Source organism: Harmonia axyridis, chromosome 7 (assembly GCF_914767665.1).
Source record: "Harmonia axyridis chromosome 7, icHarAxyr1.1, whole genome shotgun sequence".
Taxonomy (NCBI): domain Eukaryota; kingdom Metazoa; phylum Arthropoda; class Insecta; order Coleoptera; family Coccinellidae; genus Harmonia; species Harmonia axyridis.
In genome coordinates this window covers 4,541,741-4,562,727 of record NC_059507.1, presented here as the reverse complement: position 1 = coordinate 4,562,727, position 20,987 = coordinate 4,541,741, and the positions used below count along the sequence as shown (strand labels likewise).

Genomic DNA, 20,987 nt, shown 5'->3' with positions numbered 1-20,987 from the left:
GCGTGCTCGTATTTCCAAAAGGGTTTTTAATTACGAAGCTATGACCCAAAGTTATGTTTTTTCAAATGGGAACACTAGATTTTTGTGTCATTTTCTGAAAGCTTGATTTTCCTGATTTCAAAAATATATAACATCGTATGATTCGGATCAATATAAATAATAGAAAATGGCCAAAAACCTCTTTTCACCTAAGAGTCTCAATATTTCTATGGTTTCAACTTTCAACTGTTGATGAACACAGAAAAATTGAGCTTTCTATGACAAGAGCAGTGTCCTTCCGTCAATCTGATTATTTCTATGCTTTTCACTTATTTCTACAAAATTCGAATCTAGATATGTTTTATAAATTTTTTATCTAAAAATTGATTTGGAAATAACGAAGAAACCACAAGATCGAATTTTGTATTGAGATGCATGTGTCAGGAGATTATTTACATAGGTCTCCAGAATCAATACGCATAAGTACCAATCCATTTTAAACAGCATATGAAACAATGCATATATGATTGAACTCAACATTTTAATTACGAAGGGACAAACAAGAAATAATATTTAACCTAATAATGATAACAATTGCACAATGCACAGTCGACACCTCTTCTCGATATTTCAATAGATGAATATTTGAAACTGTGTTCAAGCTACCTAGGAAACTTTTTCCAAGTTCGTTTATCTTTTCGAAACTATTTGTATAAAATAAATATAGATTCGAATTTTGTAGAAATAAGTGAAAAGCATAGAAATAATAAGATTGACGGAAGGACACTGCTCTTGTTATAGAAAGGCTCATCAACAGTTGAAACCATAGAAATATTGAGACTCTTAAGTAAAAAAAGGTTTTTGACCATTTTCTGTTATTTATTTCGATACGAATCATACGATGTTATATATTTTTGAAATCAGGAAAAATTAAGCTTTCAGAAAATGGCACAAAAATCTAGTGTTCCCAATTGAAAAAACATAACTTTGGGTCATAGCTTCGTAATTAAAAACCCTTTTAAAAATGCGAGCACGCCACTGGATTCTACGTAAAAAAGTGCCTGTATAATGTTTTAATTTCAGAGCTCTATCATCAGTATTATCGGAGATATAAATGTTTTTCGATATCGCCATTTTTCCAATTTTCGCTTATAACTCGAAAACAAAAGAAGGTGGCCAAAAATGAATACTACCCTTGTTAGTTTCTCAGAAAAAGAGATCGAGAAGTGGGTATCAGATTTTGTCTATTTCCTCTGGTTCAAAAGTAGTAGTGCTAAAACATCGAAATTTGCCCACCCTGTACATTAATTTTCCCAAAATATATTGATATAGGCTGTTCACTTTAGGTATGAAATGACGTCACACCTAGGGAGATTTTTTTGTTAGTGTTTGATTTCTTCACTAATCTGGGGATACATATTTGCTAGCTCAACAGATTTGAAATTTTCATTTCATTCTTTCAAAATTGCATAATTTCACAGTTGTTCAAAGTAGAACACAAAATTCAAAGAGTTAGAATATTTTGTTAAACAGTTTACTGTTGATTTTATGGTAATTGGAAAAATTCACAGTTTGGCAACGATGCTGTAAAACGTTTTATGGCGTCATTTCACTGCTAAGATGAATATACCATAAATTATTTGAGAAAGCATTTCTTGCGTCAATATTCATATTAAATCACCAGAAGAACAAACATCATATAATAAACTAACCTAACCTGTTCAGCAAAAGTCGAATCACAGTATCGAAACCAAATGTTGTATTACTAACTGCAAATTTCTATATATTTTTTATCTTCACCATTTTCATTCAGTCCATTCATATATAAAAATATATTGATATTTCTTGAAACTGGTATATTATACCTATTTGTTATATCTAATAACATGAGATTTTTACATTCAAAATCACATATAGTATAAATATTTCCATTTGAATCTTTTTCAATGGTGTTTTTTCATCAATTCACTTATTGTGAATAATAAGGATACTCAGAATAAATTAATAATTGTTATGTCTAAATTTTGTTAGAGACAAAATGTATATATGAATAAATCCTATTGATTACTATAATTGAAGTTATTATGCTTTTTAAAAAATGTTAAGTATTGTTTCAATTATATCTGTTGTAAAAAATAAGTATTCAATAAAAGTATTATTGTTATTTACCGATTCATATTATTAACCCAATACGTAAAAATGAAACATATTTAAAGGAATTATTTATTTCATTTGTTGCATTGTCTCAATAGTGAAGCGCATCCAGATCAAAACAATGCTTGCTTTTTCCTCTGATTAAAGGTATTACCTATTATTATTATTATCTATTCCGAATCTTCTAGGCCTCCTCTGTGACACTTCCGAGAAGCCTTTAGCTTGTTCAAACATATTATTTAATCCAAAGATCTACACCTAACTGAATGTTTTAACATTTAGTACTAAGTACTGAGGGTTTTAACCCTCAGATAAAGAAATAATTTTATTTCAACCAAAGATTAATCTTTGATTTCAACATTAACTGTTGATGATCTCCTCAAACTCTTTTTCAGGATTAAATAGATCATATGCTTCTTTAGAATTGCCAATCATGAAAATCTCATTTGTCTCAATTTATTTTTGAGGTTATGTTTTTTTTCAAATGTGAAACTTCACAAAATAAAAATATAACCTAAAAAATAACTTGAATTAAATGTCAAATTTTCATGGTTTGCAATCCTGAAGTTCCCTTGTATCAGTGTAGAAAAAGGAATGGTACTATAGAGTTTAAGACAAAAAATAGCCGTAAATATAGACAAAAAAAGGTATTGCCATTGTAAACGACTGAATAAAAAGCCATGAAATATAATGTAATAAATATATTTGATATACCAGATTAGTTTTAAAAACAATGATTGATCATTATATACATAGCTCAAATTAAATGAGTAAATTAAACAAAATCAAATATTTAATATAAGCAACATCTTCAAACCATAACTGAATTACTTTCGCCAATTATACAGCCAACCTAGTATACTTGTTACATTTAGAAATAGAACACATTGAACTATATGTTTATCTCATAAATATTTTCTATCCCATTCTACAATTCACACTGATGGATTTCTCCGAATGAATTTCAATTCCCTTTATATTTGAAAAAAGTACAAGTTCAAAATTACAGATTCCGAAATTACTGAAATGAATAATACTTTTTTCAACATTTCCAATAACAGTATTTACACAATTCCTTTACTTTTTATGTCATTATATATACAGTCAGAAAGACAATTCAACAAGGTATCACAATCTCCCAAATTCAATACAATCGTTCAACAGTAACTCTTATCTTCTCACAAAAATGTTAAAAATCTTGTTATGAATCATCTTGGAGAATAATGAAGTTAATTTCTTCCTGTGCAGCATTACAATGTTACACTTAAATTTTTTTTTTTGGAAGTTAAAACATCACCAAATCCCCTTTTTTTTATCAGAACTATAGTGGTTTATATATTAATTTAGTATTTTTTTTTCATAATTCAACTCATTCGCATAATTTTTTCTTGTGTTCTTATCGGATTCTGTTGGGATGTTAAAAAAAAATTCTAGTCATCAAAATTCCTACCTTATCTTAGAAATTTTTTTTTTTTCAAGAAATATTTCTCTTACGAAGTGCTATCCTCGAAATAAAATGAAAATAAAATGTTTCCACTTCAAACTCAAAACATAACAGGCAAACATTCTATGCATATTCCCTATTAGAATTACTTTTAATCAACAAATTATATACCTTCTCATTTTCATTTCAATGCCGATGAAAAAGACCAATACAAACTTTTATCTACTCACTCGAATTCAAATGTCATCCTCTAAACACTTCACCTATGCTATACTACTCATGCTACTGCCTATATGACTTGAACTGCCGATTGTTGACGATAAGTCTTGAAAACTGAACTGTGGAAAATGGGGTTCCTCTTGAATGGAACTCAATATCCTATCAGGCTCTGGAGGAGTCAATTCGACACTTTCTCCTGTAAACTCTTGATCGAAATATCTGGTGTCCGTTTCGCTCGTCACTTGAGGTTTGAACGGTGGTGGTATCTATAAAATTATTGAAATAATTATTTTTACTTGTAAATCCTCAAGAAAAATTTTTTTAATAGTTCCATTGCAAAAATATTCATTTTCTGTTGTATTCTTTTCACAATTATTCGTTATTATTCATAATGTAGGAGTTCCGCAGGGCTCTGTCCTGTGACCGCTTTTATTTGTTTTGTTTGTCAATTGTCTACCGGATTATACTGATCCATTTGCAATGAACTTATTTGCTTGTGGATGGTATCACTTGAATGCTTTGTTATATCAATAAGACCAAATATATGAACTTATGTATTCTTAAAACTTATTCAGATCCTTTGGAATTGGTATATTTGGGCGAGAAAGTCACTTCTAAAAATACTGTTAAATTTTTGGGAGTGCACTTAGACTGCACTTAATGTGGTTCATCATATTTTTTGAATTCAACAATAAGAATCGCTATTTCAATCTCTTTGTTATCAAACTAACGCAAGTGATATTTGTCATTTCTATTGAATTGATATAACTCACAAATACAAATAGGAATGAATCTAATGAATGCAACTGATAACACACAGGTTACTAAGATATTTGAAATGAAAATATCTTGATGTAGGTAAGTCCTGTTTGAACTATACAAACTAACAGATTATCGGCAAATTATCAACAAGTGGATAAGAACTTGTGGACTTTCATCTTCTCATATGAATCATCCAGAAAGATTCAATTTTGGGTACAAGTGAATTTATGTCAAGGATCTTACAATGTTAGTAGATTAACGATTGATAATATTTATTGATAATTCACTCTTATGACAGACAGACACAAAGAAGTCCTAACCTCACCTAACCTAACATGAAGCAATTATTCTGTCAAAAACCAACGATATCTGTTCTCTGATTGGTCACAACATCCTACAAATTAGTGTATCCTAATTGTATGCACCTTTAATGTATACACAAGGCGAAGCAATAAATTCTACATAAGAATTGAAGAACAAATATTTACCCTTTTCATTTCCAAATCCGTCCAATTGATACAACTGAAGAACGGATGCTCCATTATTTGTTTTGCGTCCTCGGGACCACCACCTAACCTCAATTCTGGTTTTTTGACTAGAAGTCCTGAGAGTAGGTCTTTAGCTGCATTGCTCAATTTTCCCGGGAAACGCACCGATTCCAGACAAATCAGTTGAAAAAGGATTTCATGATCTTTATTGTAAAATGGAAGTCTTCCACACATCTGAAAATTCGATTAGTTAATGAATATCAGGTGCAAAAAGCTGGAATAGAAGTATTCAAGATTTTTTTTTTATTACCATTTCATACATGACAACTCCAATACCCCACCAATCTACAGCTCTGCCGTAATCGTTATCTTCCAATACTTCTGGAGCTAAATACTCTGGAGTACCGCAAAATGTTCTTGTCGTTTGACCGTAAGTTATATCTTCTTTACAAAGACCAAAATCTGTTATTTTTATGTGTCCATCTTTATCGAGTAACAGATTTTCTAATTTGAGGTCTCGATAGATTATTCCCTGAGAATGTAAGTAGGCTAATGCAGAAATAATTTCCGCTCCATAAAATCTTGTGCGTTCTTCTGAGAATACTCTTTCTCGGGAAAGGTGGAAGAAGAGCTCTCCCCCATTTACGTATTCCATGACGAAACACAATCTCTCGTTAGTTTGAAATGAATATTTTAGAGACTGAAAAGTGAAAATTTGATCATTACGAGATACACCAAAATTGCAACGAAATATTTCATTAAAAGTATAATTTTAACACAATAAATAATAACTCGAGGCAAATAATACTAAAGGTATTATTAGGCCTTTAGAAATTTCCAAGTTTTGCGTAATTTCAAAGAATAATCCTTACTGTTAAAAATGGATGATTTGTACTCCTAAGCACTCGATTTTCAGTCTGTGTATGTGCCACTTCATCTTTCTGAATAATGACCTCTTTCTTCAGTATTTTTATGGCATACAATCTAGCTGTACTTTTCTCCCTGCACAGAATTACCTTTCCGAAGGTACCTTTACCAAGAACTTTCAAGAATTCAAATGATTCTAGAGTGACCTTTTTTTTGCCAGATGATTTTGAGTATGATGTTCCTTGAAGGAGAAATTTTTTTGATAAGTCTTCAGCTGCCGGCTCTGCTATTTCGATGGGTCCTGCATTATATGGCATAGAATTCATTTCCACATCAGAGTATTCGGTTGATAATCGTTCCGCAACAGTTTTTATTGCTAAAATCCATTCCTCTCTATAAAAGATTGAGAGAAATTCACAATAAAATATAAGACAGCCCAAGAAGATTTGATGAAAAAATTTATTAGTTAGTTGATTCAGATTCGAAAAATATATCTGGAAAAGTGTAAAAATTCTAATTTGGGGATTTTCTAATAGCATGTAGGGTACCCTTTGATCTACATTCTCCTTAATTTTGACATAGTCACCCTTTATAATTTAACATCCAAATGTGCTAATAGGTACCGAGATTTTACCAGTGCAATATTATTGACTATGTATAACATTTAAATACGAAGCAACTATACCTTTCTTGTTCAGTCTCAACGTTGAACATTCTTTCAATTACAGTTGTCCATTGCAAGCCTCTTATAATAAAAGTATAAGGTTTGGGCCTATCAGTTGACATGATTTGACATCCTCTAACAGTAAAATTATTCAAGGGATCGCTCATGGCAGTGACATGTGGTCTATTCTTGAAACCAAAAAGGGAACCATCATCCAATAGAATAAAATACCTAATAAACACATTTTGTCAATAAATATTCTGTTTTTCTTTTCATTTTTATACCTAGGTCGCCAATTTTTGATTCTCTCCCCTCTCTTATACAACCAACCTTCTTTTATTATATTAGCTGCACTTTTAGGGGCTGAAGGAGCAATCTGCGAAATTTGACTCATTTTTCTGTGAAAAAAAAAGGAATAATACTTTACAATTCTTATTTGGTCATAAAAATAAGTCAATACAATTCATGATTTTAACTTTTAAAAAAATTGACCAACAACCTTTTGAAAAGGCTGTAAAAATAAAACCTTAATCTATTACTTTTACACATTTATGAAAAATATTTAATAAAAGAATTCTTCCACCATTTGAGGACAATATAACAGAATATTTACTTTAAAGGTAACTTATTTGAAACCAACAGTAACTAAGTAAACTTTGAATTCATAATAACTTCTTCCACAATTTGATACATAAGATAAATATTATCTCTTTTCTGCACCTATTTGTTATTGATTTGATTTTACTGACTCATTTTCATCTTTTGGTGAACAAAGTTATCTTTCAGATATAATCAAATATTTACAACCATCTAACCTTTCTCAAAATGTTTATATTATGAAGTCATGTATTTTGCATATAATTACATGTATGGAAGTCTGTTACATTCACATATATATGAAAATGTATTATTCTCAGTTCAATATATTTGGAATTATTTACATTTATTCATTATCAAATAAGGCAGTTACATTATTTCTTTAGTATGAAGGAAGAATATTCCATTCTAATAAAAAGAATCTTTTTTAATTGTAGAAATGATTTCTAGAAATAATGAATTGAATAAACAGTTGTAATAATAATTACGATTTTACCTAGCTAGATTTAATCAATTAATAAATTCCTTAAAAAAAGAAAGGAAATTTAATTCTCTCATATATTTGAACATTTCAGTTTCTGAAATGGAAGAATATTATCTGATAAATTAAATAAGGAATATGACAGCATTTGCAATTCTACATAACCAGGTTGAATGGATTATATTAGTCCATTAAAAAAGTTATGAAATTTTATTCCTCCATTTAATTCAATATTTCCCTTTCTGAAAGTAAAGTCTTGAAGGAAATATAAAACTGACACTAGTTATTTTTAGAAGAGCCATTTTAAGAAGCTAAAGAAAACAAATCAAATTATGATTAATTGAAAATGAACAGACTTTTGTAAAAACTTATTGAATTTCCATGTGTGCAATTTAAACGCAATACAATACCTCAAATATTATCGTGAGGTAATTAAATAACAGGTGGTGGCAAAAATCATACTCGGTTAAGACACACTCAAAAGAATAGTTTTCTGAACACTCTGTATTGAAATATATACCTTCAGGAGCCTTCAACTATATTGATTCATTAAATATTTCCAAATTAATCCAAATTACTACGCAAAATATTCCTAAAACAAGGACATTTTCGCATTCTATCAAAGTCAACAAATAATGTTAGCAGCCACGGAGTTGAAGACGCTTACTGTTTATTTTTTCTATGTTAAATTCTTATATGCGTTCTAAGTAAAAAAAAATAGGAAACAAAAAATAATTTCAACAGTTAAAGGGACAATTATTGAATTTCTATATAAAGCATAATACATTAGGTATTTCCTTTGAATCTATGATGAGCGATCACCGATTGCCAAAAAATGAAGAAGAAAAACAAAACATTCTATTTTCTGTGCTCATAGAATATTGCCACAGAATGTCTTTATCTTTTTAAAAGATTATTGGTCTCTGCTCACGCTCTTGCTAACTTGCCTCTTGCATGACGTATGAAATATGAGACCTGTCAACAGTGTCAACTTACGTCAACGTTGTATTTGTCCGTGTTGGTTGAATACATTTTGATCTTGAAAATTGGAATCTTTATTTCCTTCACTAATGATAAAAAAAGAGGAATTAACAGTCAGCTTCTTATTTGTATACTGGACATAATATGAATATAATATGCAGACTTTATTTTTTCTTCACGCTATTTGTATGGCAATGCCAATGCTTTTCTCAAGGAAGCAATTGGTTCTTTAATTTCTCCACTGTTGATACTGTATGTATTTTGAGTTTTCAGTGCTGAATTGAATTATTTTAATCACTTGTAGCTAAATAACATTATATTTTTAGGGTTATAATCTGTATAATCTACCTCAAAGCTTGTATAAGGGTGCGCAAACTTTTGTTCAGGGTAAGAAAAGTTAATCATTTTAAAACGGTTTATCTGAACTTCTACTTGATTTCAGTAATTTGTGAGCCTCCCAACAATGTCGACACCAGTATTAGTTTGGAAATAGCCATTGTTCCTTTAGCTTGTTGGGATTATGCTGATGCAGTTAAACAGGCACAAGAGGTATATTTCAGAAGATCTCTCATGAGCATTATTTAATATTTCTTGAATCCTAGATAACACAATATCCTTTTGACAACATATAGAAAGATATATTGATTTTATTTTCAGCTTATCAGATCCAGTCAATTCAGCAACAATTCTCTAATCTTCAAATACAGCAAAATATTCAAATGCGATGATCATATCATAATTGATGGTGCCCCTCCGAGCCAAGATGAAAAATCACTACATAAAACTTTACATCCAGCATATACCATACCACATGATGGATTTTATATCATATCATTTCAAGTGGCTTCAAACACTACAGGCGCCCGATTAAACCTTCACCTAGAAATGAGAAGCAGTTACGGCTACCTTTCAGCTGCAGATTGGCCCCTTTTGCCTTTTTATGGCTTTATGTGTGTTTTTTATGTCTTTTTAGGAGTAATGTGGTTGGTTTTTTCATTTTTGCAATGGAGGGACCTTTTGCGTGTACAATTTTGGATTGGTGGAGTAATTTTACTTGGAATGTTGGAAAAGGCCACATTCTATGCAGAGTACCAGAGTATCAATAATACAGGAGTTCGTGTTCAAGGTGCAATGCTTTTTGCAGAATGGGTTTCGTGCGCCAAACGTACCTTAGCTAGAATGTTAGTCATTATAGTAAGTTTAGGCTTTGGTATAGTGAAACCCAGGCTTGGAGCCACCCTTCATAGAGTTGTAGGTGTAGGTTTATTGTACTTCTTTCTTGCCTGCTCGGAAGCTTATTTAAGAATCGTGCATCCTAAAAATGACCAAAGAGATCTGCTAGTAGCTTCTGTTCCACTTGCAGTTTTGGACTCCGCAATATGTTGGTGGATTTTCAGTGCTTTAGTAAACACTACTCGTACCCTGAAATTGCGCCGTAACGAAGTTAAATTGTCTCTATACAGACATTTTACCAATACCTTAATATTTTCTCTTGTGGCTTCCGTTGTTTTTATGCTTTATTCTATTAAAACTCACAGATTGGTTAGTTGCTTGTCTGTATGGAAAGATTTATGGCTGGATGAGGCTTATTGGCATATCTTATTTTCGTGTATACTGCTAGTTATTATGGTCTTGTGGCGCCCCACAAATAACAATCAAAGATATGCCTTTGTACCTCTGTTGGATACGGAAGATGATGAAGAAGAGGCGCAATTAGTGAATGATGCTTATGGAGTAAAGGTCAGAGTTCATCATAACTCGAATAAAAACATGGGAAAGCGAGAAAAATCAGTTGAAGACGATTTAGAGTGGTTACAGGAGCATATTAAAAGTGAACCCACTTTATCTATCCTAGACTCCGACGAAGAGATAGTAAATACAAGATTTGAAGTCTCGAAGATGCAGTGATTAAGTCATATTTTGTTGTATTATTTTTATTACTTATTTGTAGAGCTTCATAAGATTCTATTGGATATGTACATATATATATATTTATATATTGTTCAATATTGGCTTTCAATTAATATCTACTACTTAGATTTATTGAAAACCAATTTTTTACTTTGATTTATTGTGTGATTATTGTGATAGAACACTTAGAACATTTTATTTAAAGATTTTTCTTATAGAATTGCAGTATTTATTTTAAAATTCAGTGTTCCTTAATTGAGTATTCATCTTTGTTGTAAAAATTTTTGTTTTAGAAGTCAAATTGAATAACAAAATTGTATATTATTTTAATCTTATATTTAACATATAAGCATGTATGAAATCGTGAAATATTAAAATTGTTCTCACTATAAAAAATATAATTGTTTTCCTGTTATCCCCTTATATCTTTTTCACACTGAAAGCACGTATAAACGTTGGCACATTTTAAAGTTTAATTTGTTCTAAAATAAATATCCAACAATATATCTCTTTGGCAAATTCAAATATCTAACTTCTGTTGAATTATCTTTATTGTTCTTAAAGAGCGAATTGATGGATCTTGTATAACATCTCACAATATTATGGATTTGAAGAAATGCTGGAATTTTACTGTTTTAAATTGCATAAAAATAAGTTACACACTTAATATAAAACATTCTTTATTTTCAATAGTTCAACCATGAATTATAAATAGGTAACAAGAAGTCATTTGAGTTCTTATAAATGAAAAATTGATAGGATATTTTTACCCTCAAAATAAGGTTTTTGTTCAAGCAGCGATCCAAACTTGTCTGAACCGTTTGTTCGAACGGACCTAGTAAAATACAGCAAGGGATATAAAAATTGGTAATATTCTATACAGAAATTTAAATAACTATCAACTAATATTGCTTAGTTCATTCAAATATCTCCTCACAAGTTTTGAACAATATCCCTTGCTCTATTGAGTTTCACGTCTTCATTCGATTGATCTTCATCATTTTCAACTATTTTGACTGCCTCATCAAGTAATTTTTGACGTACTTTACCCTGTGAGTTGGTGAAATATTCTAAAAGTGTATCCCAATATTTGGCATCTATTTTCTTGTCATTGTATAAATTTTGGACCAACCAAATCTGCCTCAATTTTTCAAATTTCCATTCAGATTTATTATATTTCCAATTTGATAAATAGTTCAAAGCTTTTTTCTGGCAATCGATATCCGATTCAATTTTTTTTGCTTCCTCCATTTGCTGTTTCTTCAATCGTTTCAAACTTCGTTTTGAAACAGAATTATCGGATTTTTCAGTTACACTTCCATCTTCATCCTTAGATTTTTCATTCAATTTTTCCTTGCTTAGTTCATTTCGTTTTCTTTTCTTTGGTTTGATAATATCATCACTCTTCACTTGATCGTTCTTAATCGAATCCTTTTGCTTAGACTTCTTGGGTTGACGTCTTATGCCGATTTCTTCATTCTCAATTTTGTTTAAAACAGTGGAAGCATCTATTTTTATTTCTTTTTGTTCCTGTGATAGAAGTGATTCAGCTGTACTTTTGGTTACTGTCTCTTCGTTAAAACAAATTCGCTTATTATGACCACGGTTACGTTTTTTTAATGATTTTTGTTCTACTTCCATTGTGAAATATAAAAATTATCAAATATTTTCATTCCGTAAAAAGAGAGGTTAACACATTGATGGCACTAGTTTGTGTTATTAGAAAGTTTAAGGTTAGATCATAGAACTAGCCGAAAAGAAAGGCTATTTTACCACAGATTACTAGTTAGTTAGTCTGTGATTTTACATTTTACCGAGAAAATAAAATAGTGGTATGAAATTAGTCGTCAGCATTGCCGCCGCCGGAGATATCCGAAGAATTTCTTCAAGTCAGTGACGTGCATTAAGCCGGTCAATGAACTAATAATAAATAGATAAGCCCTTTAGTGGCTATGGAATGAACTATGACAACTTACTACGGTCAAGTCACTAAAAGTCGGGTTAACAAATTGCTCAATTTTTTTAGCAGGTTTGTCAGGTGCGTATGCAAAGGATGTCCCGTTTTTGAGGACAACCCACTCTGTCAATAAATTTTATCATGCAATATCCATGGTTGTGCACCAGAGTACAAATTGTTTTAACCTTTAACTGCTGTGCAAAGTTTCCAATATTTCAGAGCTAACTGAATTTCAAAACTCATACTGTGAGGAATATTATTCCTGGCGGCACTTTGCCGTCACCACCATGAAATGGGGCTTTTGAAAAATCGTTTCTGTGGAAACGCAAGAAATGCATAGGTACTATCAACGAAGGCTAATTTGAATTGAGTCAGTTCATTACTTGTATAATTTAAATTTGTACAGTTGTACTTTTACCATAAAACCTCATCCTATGGTAAGATTTGACCACAATATATACCCTCACTCACTTTACTGCTATACTATACTAACGCTTTTCGCATTACAAATATAATAAATATATCCTTACTACGCCACTGGGTACTGCTTCCAAACACGTTCGGGTATATTCGGCAAATGTGTCAGCGAAATTCAGTCATAGATAAGAAATTTAGTCAGCCAAGTTCACACTTTTCGGAAGTTTCAATAGACCTAGTGGAAAATAGATGATAATGGCCTAATTTAACGTATAATTAGAGAAGCTTTGTGCTTTGTGTAAAGAATATTCTTACAATTATAATAGATATACAATATGTTAATTGAAAAAACTATTCTCTGGTTGTTTCAGGGTACTTGAGATCAGTCTTATCGTAGTTTTCTATGACTGTAAAGTGACGTATAATTTGTCCTCTCAAAAACATGAAAACAAACTCCTATTGAATTTTATGTATAGAATTCTTTCAAATACAAATTATTGAATTTTATGCGTTGAAAATATCTCATTTAGCATCCGATGGAAATTATTAAAACTCCCAAAGTAAGGATAATATCCTCTTAGAATTTGTGTGACATAGTTTCAAATAAATTTTTGCATAAAAAAATTACTTTTTTATTTTTCTGCGTTTTATAGATCGAAAATGTTCGTATGTTGGATAGATATTCAAAAACTCCTTCGCAAGGAACACTTTATCTAGCTGCGACACATTTAATTTTCAAGGATCCAGATGAAAAAAAAGAAACTTGGGTTTGTATGGTAGAAAAAATGCGTACCCGTAAATTTTATTCATTATGATTTGCAGATCCTTCTTATGCATATCGCTAATGTAGAAAAACTTCCACTATCTACTACAGGATCACCATTATTGATAAGAACAAAAACTTTCCTTTCTGTAACATTCGTCATACCTAAGGAAAGAGATTGTCATGATGTTTTTACTGCTTTAAATCAGTTGTCGCAACCAGCTAATATTGAAGATTTATACTGTTTCACATACACTGTTAGTGTCAGTGACTCCTCAAAGTCAAGAGGGTGGGATTGCTTCAACTTATTAGCTGAGTATCAAAGAATGGGGGTCCCCAATGAACATTGGAGCTTAACAGAACTCAATAGAGAATACAAGGTGAAATTGATGTTTTTAGAAAAAAAAACTGTTCAATTTTTTTTTAGTTCAAGAATGTAACTCCTGGGAAGTCTGAACTGTTTTTAAATTTTGATTTTAGCTTTGTGACACATACCCTAAACATCTTTTTGTTCCTAACACAACAAATAATTCAGTGTTAGTAGGTAGCTCTAAGTTTAGAGCTAAAGGGAGATTACCAGTTTTATCTTATCTTCATCATAATAAAGCCAGTATATGTAGATGTAGTCAGCCCCTATCAGGGTTCAGTGCTAGGTGCTTGAAAGATGAAAAAATGTTGTATCATATTGCTAAAACAAACTCAAATTCATCCATTATGTATGTGGTTGACACAAGACCAAAGGTGAGGTTATTATTTATATTCTGTTTCTAATATTAAAAAATAAATATTCCATTAGATTAACGCTATGGCAAATAGAGCAGCAGGAAAAGGATATGAAAATGAGGCATTCTATGAAAATATTAAGTTTCAATTCTTAGGCATTGAAAATATACATGTGATGAGAAGTAGCCTTAATAAAGTAGTTGAAAGTGGGTATCCAAATAGTTTTGTTTTTATATAATCGCCATAAAAATTCGATTTCTTAATGTACTGTTTTATTTCCAGCTTGTGAACTGAAGAATCCAACAATGAATAGTTTTCTCAGTGGAATGGAATATAGTGGTTGGTTGAAACATATCAAGTCAATATTGGATACGTCTTGGTTTGTGGCTCAAGCAGTAGACGAAGGAGTAACTGTTTTAATTCATTGCTCTGATGGATGGGACAGGACTTCACAAGTTTGTTCTTTGGCATCTCTACTGCTCGATCCTTTCTATAGAACTTTGAAAGGATATCAGGTACGAATATTCCATTCAATTGAACGAAATAGTCATAAACTATTTCCAACATGAAATTTTTAAAACCTGTGTTCACAGGACTTTTTTCTCAAAATTATCCAAGGAATCTTTCATTTTTGTTTGTAACTCCAATTTAGGAACATAATACAATTAGTTTTTTCAAGAAAATACAAAAACAACTATTTGATGATAGTAGATAAATTTTCCATATTTTATTCGGATTTTTCCAGACACTAATAGAGAAAGATTGGCTAGCATTTGGACACAAATTTTCGGAAAGGTGCGGTCACATCCAAACTGAAAGCAAAGAGATTTCACCTATCTTCACACAATTTCTCGACGCTACTTGGCAGTTGATGCAGAATTTCCCATGTTCTTTTGAATTTAACGAACAATTTCTCTTCACGCTACATGATCACGTTCATTCATGTCAATTTGGTACATTTATAGGAAACAGCGAAAAAGAAAGGATTGAGCTGAAGTAAGTGAAAAAGCGACCCCTCGATGAAACCATTTTTTAATAACCCCATATTTTACTTATGACATTTTCATGAATTTTTGTACGGAATAATTTTCTTTTAGGTTGAACGAAAGAACATATTCCTTCTGGGGTCATATAGAAAGTAGCAGGGAAGAATATATCAATCCTTTATATTCCATTGACGATTCTCCAGGACTATTAGTTCCGAATTTGTGTCCCCAAAATATCAGGTAGGAAATCTATCTCTGATAATCGGAAAAAAATTCAATGAATATTTTTTCGTAGATTTTGGCGTGGTATGTATTGTCGCTTTGAAAATGGTGTTCATCCTAGAGAACCTCAGGAAGACCTAGTTCTAGCTGCTTACGATCACACAAACTTACTTGAAAATCATTTCAAATTTTTGTCCAAAGTAAATAAAATCAAAATTGAATTAAGCCCTTTTTACTAGGAATAATTATTTTAGAAACTAACAGGATTAAGAAACATGATTATGAAGAAGAAAACTCAATCTAGAGAAATTTTGAACGATCACGTAAATGTGGTAAACAACAAGTATGTGAGAAGCAATTCAACTATGGAACCTACTCAAGAACATCCTCTGGAGATTGATTTCAAAGCAAGAGATGCAAGGACATCCGAAGAAGAGATGGAAGACATTCAGAATGATTTCGAAAATGTAGCTATAGATTGGAAGTTGATGAATAGAGCCACCGAGTGCAGTTGTTCATCACCTTTCGATAATTTGAGTAAAAAGGTAGGTTTCAGTTAGGGTATGGTCCGTATATCGCCGAGAATTTCAGAGCGGTTACTAGTGGTTTTCAATGTTTTAGGTAACCTACTTACGGACCGCTTGACACTTGTCAACTAATTTTTCATTGACAGAATTTTAGAGGTTATAAATGGTTGATCTCTTTTAATTTGAAAATAACTAATAGTTCTTGATGGCTCTAAAGGGTATTTGTTTCATAATTAAAATAATAAAGTTTTTGAGTGTTAGATGTCATGGAAAATATTCATAAACAATAATCTGAAAATTAAAATGACAACTGTCAACCGGAGTGGGCGTGGTTACCGAAAATAACCAGAATAAAAGTACGGTTGCTCTGGTGACAGATAACTCACCGAATTTTGAGGAAATTGTCACCGGTTTTGAGGAATTTGACATATACAGACCACCAACTTAATAACTATAGTAACCATACCCTTAGTTCTGCAGGTTTATCAAGAAAATTTTCATTTTCAGAATTACTGCAGAAAATGTGGGGAAGTTTTTTGCATGAGATGCATAACGAAGAGAGAAGTTTCAGGTCAGGAGGCTCAAACTAGTTTACCCATTTGTAAAACATGCTGTGAAAGTCTAGATAGTTGAAGTGAAGGAAAATTTCAGTGTGTGATAATTTTCAACGTCAAATTTATTTATTTGTTATCATCAGTTTCAAAGAATTATATTGACTATTTATACATCGAATATAATACACTAGAATAAGGCTATAGCACTATTCAATTAAAGTATCATAATTATTGTTTGAAGTTGTGATTTATTTTAGCGTACCTTTCTTAAATATCTTATAGAATATTTGATTGATATCTTCATAAATTTTCGAGGAAGATATACAATTATACAGGATGTTCCTAAATAAGAGGTAAGAATCAAAGTTTAACATTCTGTATCTTGAAAACAAAGCGCTTGTGGGACCATGTATTTAGGACTTTTTCTCTTAAAATTATCTAAGCAATTTCTCATTTTTATTTGTACCTCCAACACCCCTGTATGATAAAAAATATAAATTTTGAATTCTAAAAAATTGAATAATTCAGACTTATTACCATGTAATGAGACACGAACTGGATTGAGCAAATTTTCGATGCTTTTAATCTTTGAATTTTACGTTTTTGAGAAATATCTATGTGCTGAATAAAATAGGAAAAGAAAACTTAACAATTAGTGGATTTGGAGATTAGGTTATTCAAAGCCACTAATAATTTCTTCAACTAATTTATACTTAATCGATAAAAATATATATAATTAAGCTAATTTTACTGGTCTTACAAAGGTACGTGACCTCTTCATCTTCTTTCTTGTTATTTCTAATTTTTGCAACTGATTTTTAATATCGTCAAATATTTCATTCTGTTCTTCTTCTGGAATTGTTTTCCTAAAAAAAATTCGGTTAGTGATCGGTAAATTGATAATTCTTGAAATTATATTTACATATAAGTCCTCATTAAATCGTATTTTTCCCAAGGTTTTGCCACCTTAGCTGCCTTATCCATAAATTTCTGTGGCAACTCAAATTCTTGGACTCCCTGGAGGTTTTGACGTTCCCACTTTTGTGTCCAAGGTCTAGGCTTCAATTTTACTTTGGTGGTATTTACAGGTACAGGAGTATCTGAAAGTATCCAAAACAAAAATGTCAATATGTATACAATGTATGAATGAATTATGAAAAAAAATCTATTCTTCACGAAAATATCTATTGAGTAATTAATAGCAGCCAGGTATAAGTCAATTTTATCTGATATTCTTACCCTCAGTAATTAATTCGGGTGTCATGTTCACATCAAAAGTGCTATACTCTGGATAAGAATCTCTTAAATATAATAATTGCTCATCAAGCCTCTTCTCCAATCTCAATACTTCAATTTTTTGAATTGTGGGATCGTATAATTCATATAGAACTTCAACACCCTAAAATTAAATCAACATTTCCTAAACCCTAGGTCAAGTTTGACTAAAATAAATATTATGTACAGCCATTCTTATGTGAAGTTGTCATAACATACCTCATTGTCAATTACATTCCTCAGAATGAAACTAGCTCTTAATCCACATCCTTCTCTTTTGATACAAATGCCAACAAATCTCTCAGTCTTACCAGGTGAATGTTGATCAGAAATAGTAACAGCCATTATTGACCCTGATGGTTTATACCTCTTAAATTAGTTTAATTTAATGTCCACTTTACTCACCAACATAAAATTCAGGGATAGCTACTTGAGTTCTACGGGAGATCATATCCTTCCTTTCTAACTTTTCACGGATAGTATTTCGAAATTTCACATTTGGATCTGGAAGGAACTCTGCATATATATGTCGGTAAGATAAGTAATTCTTTTTCACAGCTTCTGCAGCTTTGTTCCCATCACTTTTTTTAGTATCGATAACTTCAGAAGAAAAATTTCGTAGAACTAAAAAATGCTTAATGATGGAATGTACTCAAGTGATATTATTATAATCACCATTCTTCCAGTTGATTCCTCGTGGCTTATTCAAAATTCTTATATTATTCAACATATTTTATACAATTTATGTCTAGTTTTTTATGTAGTGGAAAAAATATGTGGATTGTACTTAAAAATATTGTGAGGTTAATATTCAGACATTTACTAGACAAATGACGGATATTCAAAATTTTAAGAAACTTTTCATATGAGTTTAATAAGTTTTTTGAAAATGTGAATTTGAAACGCTTCTAACATTTGAATTTAATATTTATAAAGAATTGAATATTTGATTATCCGGTTATAACAAAAATAAGAAAATTTGAATATTGTCAACGTCATTCTAATAAATTTCTAGAATACAAACTTCATAACAAAAATACTTGTCATCACAACACAATTCATCACTAACGTGATTTATCAATTTATAATTCTTTGCCCCACTATCAAATTTTCATATATTTATATAAGAACTACACCATTTCCATTACTAAATTTTATATGTGACGTTGAACGTGTGAATTGTGTATAGCTAATTTCGCAATGGAACTTCCACATTTAGGAAAACAGTGTTCTGAACCCTCTTGCAAAAGATTAGGCAAGTTGAATTTTTATATTAGTATTCCGCAAATAATATCTAATTATTTCTCTAGATTTTCTTCCTTTCGAATGTGATGCATGCAACGAAATTTTTTGGTAAGTGTATTCATTCTTTTATTATAATCATAATATGATTATTTTTCGTTTTTTTTTCAGTGGAAATCATTATCAGTTCAAAAATCATAACTGCAAAAATTTTCACACAAAAGATAATCAAGTACCTGTTTGTCCACTTTGTAATAAACCAATACCACTGAAATATGGAGAAAAGCCTGATTTGATAGTTGGTTCCCATATTGGTGAGTTATTTGATTTAATACTTTAAATTTTGATGACTCATCTATTTGATTCCACGAAATATTAAACAGTTACCACATTTTTGGTTAGATTCAGTTTCCATATTAAATGGAAATAATTTTATTGGAAATTTTCAGATAATGATTGCCTGTCAGATCCTGCAAGAAGTAGGAGAAAAGTTTTCAGTAATAGATGCTCCTTGAAGGGTTGTAAAGCTAAGGAGATGGTACCAATTATATGTGGTGATTGTAAACAAAATTATTGTCTGAAACACAGATTGCAAAATGACCATAAGTGTACAGGAAAAATGTCTATTAGAGAAACGATGCTAAGGTAACATTAAATAATGTTCTTTTATAATAGTTATTAAAATGAATCTTTTCAGTAAATCTGTACTGCTCAGAACTAATGAAAACAAATCAAAAGTACAAAATGGAACCACTACACAGAATAATATACAACCTAGTATTGTGAGTATATTTTTATCAGTTGAAATATCTAAAAGGCTAACGTTGTTTAATAAATTTCTTAAATTCAGGCAGAAGATGAAGCATTAGCCATAGCACTATCGTTATCTATGAATGATGATAAGCCAAAAGAAAAAACTCAAGAAGAAATAGAATTTGAGCTTGCTCAGCAACTCCAACAAGAATGGAATCAGCCATCCCAGACTGTGGTTGGGGGATCCGGAAACAGTCGAGACCGCTGCAGTGTATCTTAAGATTTTACTAATTAAATATTCCTCATTTGCATTTATAATTCTTAATACTATTTTAAAATTCATACTTTTTAACATTTTCCAGTTGTTACTATAATGTTATTTTAGTAAGTAAGTTAAAGCTCTGATATAATGTACAAAATATGATTACATATATTTAAAAAATTCTGAAGTTTCAATTATGGTCATTCTCAAAAGACGTTTTTGTGTAAAAATATAAATTAAAATATATTTAATTAATTTCAACACACAACACTATCAGTGTTTCAATACCATTACAAGATTTTTTGAATTTTCGTAATACTGCAACTCTTCTTGAACCAGAATAATTAAAAATAATGTTTCAATACTCTCAAGGTATGGTCAGTATATCGCTTTGGTTACTGTGGTTAGTAAGTTGGTGGTCCGCATATGTCAAATTCCTCAAAAACTGGTGACTATTCCTCAAACTTCGGTGAGTTATCTGTCACCAGAGCAACCGTACTTTTATTCTGGTTAGGTTCGATAACCACGCCCACTCTGGTTGAGAGTTGTCATTTTAATTTTCAGATTATTGTTTATGAATATTTTCCATGAAATCTAACACTCAAAAACTTTATCATTTTAATTATGAAACAAGTACCATTCAGAGCCATCAAGAACTATTAGTTGTTTTCAAATTAAAAGAGATCAATCATTTATAACCTCCAAAATTCTGTCAATGAAAAATTAGTTGACCATTGACAAGTGTCAAGAGGTCCGTAA

At 30.9% G+C, this 20,987-nt stretch overlaps 6 protein-coding genes across 7 annotated transcripts; 3 read left to right on the top strand and 3 right to left on the bottom strand.

The window, feature by feature from the left end:
* Window positions 1-2,819: 2,819 nt before the first annotated feature.
* On the bottom strand, window positions 2,820-8,321 carry LOC123684131 (RAC serine/threonine-protein kinase). Of its 2 annotated transcripts, none has more exons than XM_045623272.1 (7): window positions 8,176-8,321; window positions 6,862-6,975; window positions 6,599-6,808; window positions 5,919-6,306; window positions 5,357-5,746; window positions 5,047-5,280; window positions 2,820-4,062 (listed from the first exon to the last, which is right to left on the bottom strand). In XM_045623272.1, exons 2-7 carry the CDS (start codon window positions 6,969-6,971, stop codon window positions 3,841-3,843), a joined length of 1,554 nt encoding a protein of 517 aa, XP_045479228.1. In that variant the 5' UTR covers window positions 6,972-6,975; window positions 8,176-8,321; the 3' UTR covers window positions 2,820-3,840. The 2 variants fall into 2 exon arrangements, with proteins under 2 accessions (XP_045479228.1, XP_045479229.1); XM_045623273.1 differs by having other exon boundaries at window positions 8,066-8,273.
* Window positions 8,322-8,624: 303 nt separating this feature from the next.
* Window positions 8,625-10,943, top strand: LOC123684654 (transmembrane protein 87A). The gene is made up of 4 exons (XM_045623992.1): window positions 8,625-8,888; window positions 8,963-9,023; window positions 9,079-9,185; window positions 9,294-10,943. Exons 1-4 carry the CDS (start codon window positions 8,781-8,783, stop codon window positions 10,542-10,544), a joined length of 1,527 nt encoding a protein of 508 aa, XP_045479948.1. The 5' UTR covers window positions 8,625-8,780; the 3' UTR covers window positions 10,545-10,943.
* A 267-nt stretch (window positions 10,944-11,210) lies between these two features.
* Window positions 11,211-12,277, bottom strand: LOC123684656 (uncharacterized protein C7orf50 homolog). The gene has a single exon (XM_045623994.1). It carries the CDS (start codon window positions 12,186-12,188, stop codon window positions 11,481-11,483), a length of 708 nt encoding a protein of 235 aa, XP_045479950.1. The 5' UTR covers window positions 12,189-12,277; the 3' UTR covers window positions 11,211-11,480.
* Window positions 12,278-13,321: 1,044 nt separating this feature from the next.
* Window positions 13,322-16,936, top strand: LOC123684652 (myotubularin-related protein 6). The gene is made up of 11 exons (XM_045623990.1): window positions 13,322-13,481; window positions 13,575-13,688; window positions 13,744-14,064; window positions 14,165-14,425; window positions 14,481-14,613; window positions 14,690-14,922; window positions 15,153-15,403; window positions 15,505-15,633; window positions 15,689-15,815; window positions 15,870-16,160; window positions 16,650-16,936. The coding sequence occupies exons 1-11, from the start codon at window positions 13,458-13,460 to the stop codon at window positions 16,773-16,775; spliced, it is 2,010 nt and encodes a 669-aa protein (XP_045479946.1). The 5' UTR covers window positions 13,322-13,457; the 3' UTR covers window positions 16,776-16,936.
* A 450-nt stretch (window positions 16,937-17,386) lies between these two features.
* LOC123684655 (39S ribosomal protein L19, mitochondrial) lies at window positions 17,387-18,855 on the bottom strand. The gene is made up of 6 exons (XM_045623993.1): window positions 18,647-18,855; window positions 18,377-18,595; window positions 18,191-18,324; window positions 17,936-18,095; window positions 17,619-17,796; window positions 17,387-17,562 (listed from the first exon to the last, which is right to left on the bottom strand). The coding sequence occupies exons 1-6, from the start codon at window positions 18,699-18,701 to the stop codon at window positions 17,433-17,435; spliced, it is 876 nt and encodes a 291-aa protein (XP_045479949.1). The 5' UTR covers window positions 18,702-18,855; the 3' UTR covers window positions 17,387-17,432.
* A 148-nt stretch (window positions 18,856-19,003) lies between these two features.
* On the top strand, window positions 19,004-20,413 carry LOC123684657 (AN1-type zinc finger protein 2A). Its single transcript, XM_045623996.1, has 6 exons — window positions 19,004-19,226; window positions 19,282-19,324; window positions 19,385-19,527; window positions 19,663-19,858; window positions 19,911-19,995; window positions 20,064-20,413. The coding sequence occupies exons 1-6, from the start codon at window positions 19,172-19,174 to the stop codon at window positions 20,244-20,246; spliced, it is 705 nt and encodes a 234-aa protein (XP_045479952.1). The 5' UTR covers window positions 19,004-19,171; the 3' UTR covers window positions 20,247-20,413.
* The last annotated feature ends 574 nt before the right edge of the window (window positions 20,414-20,987 follow it).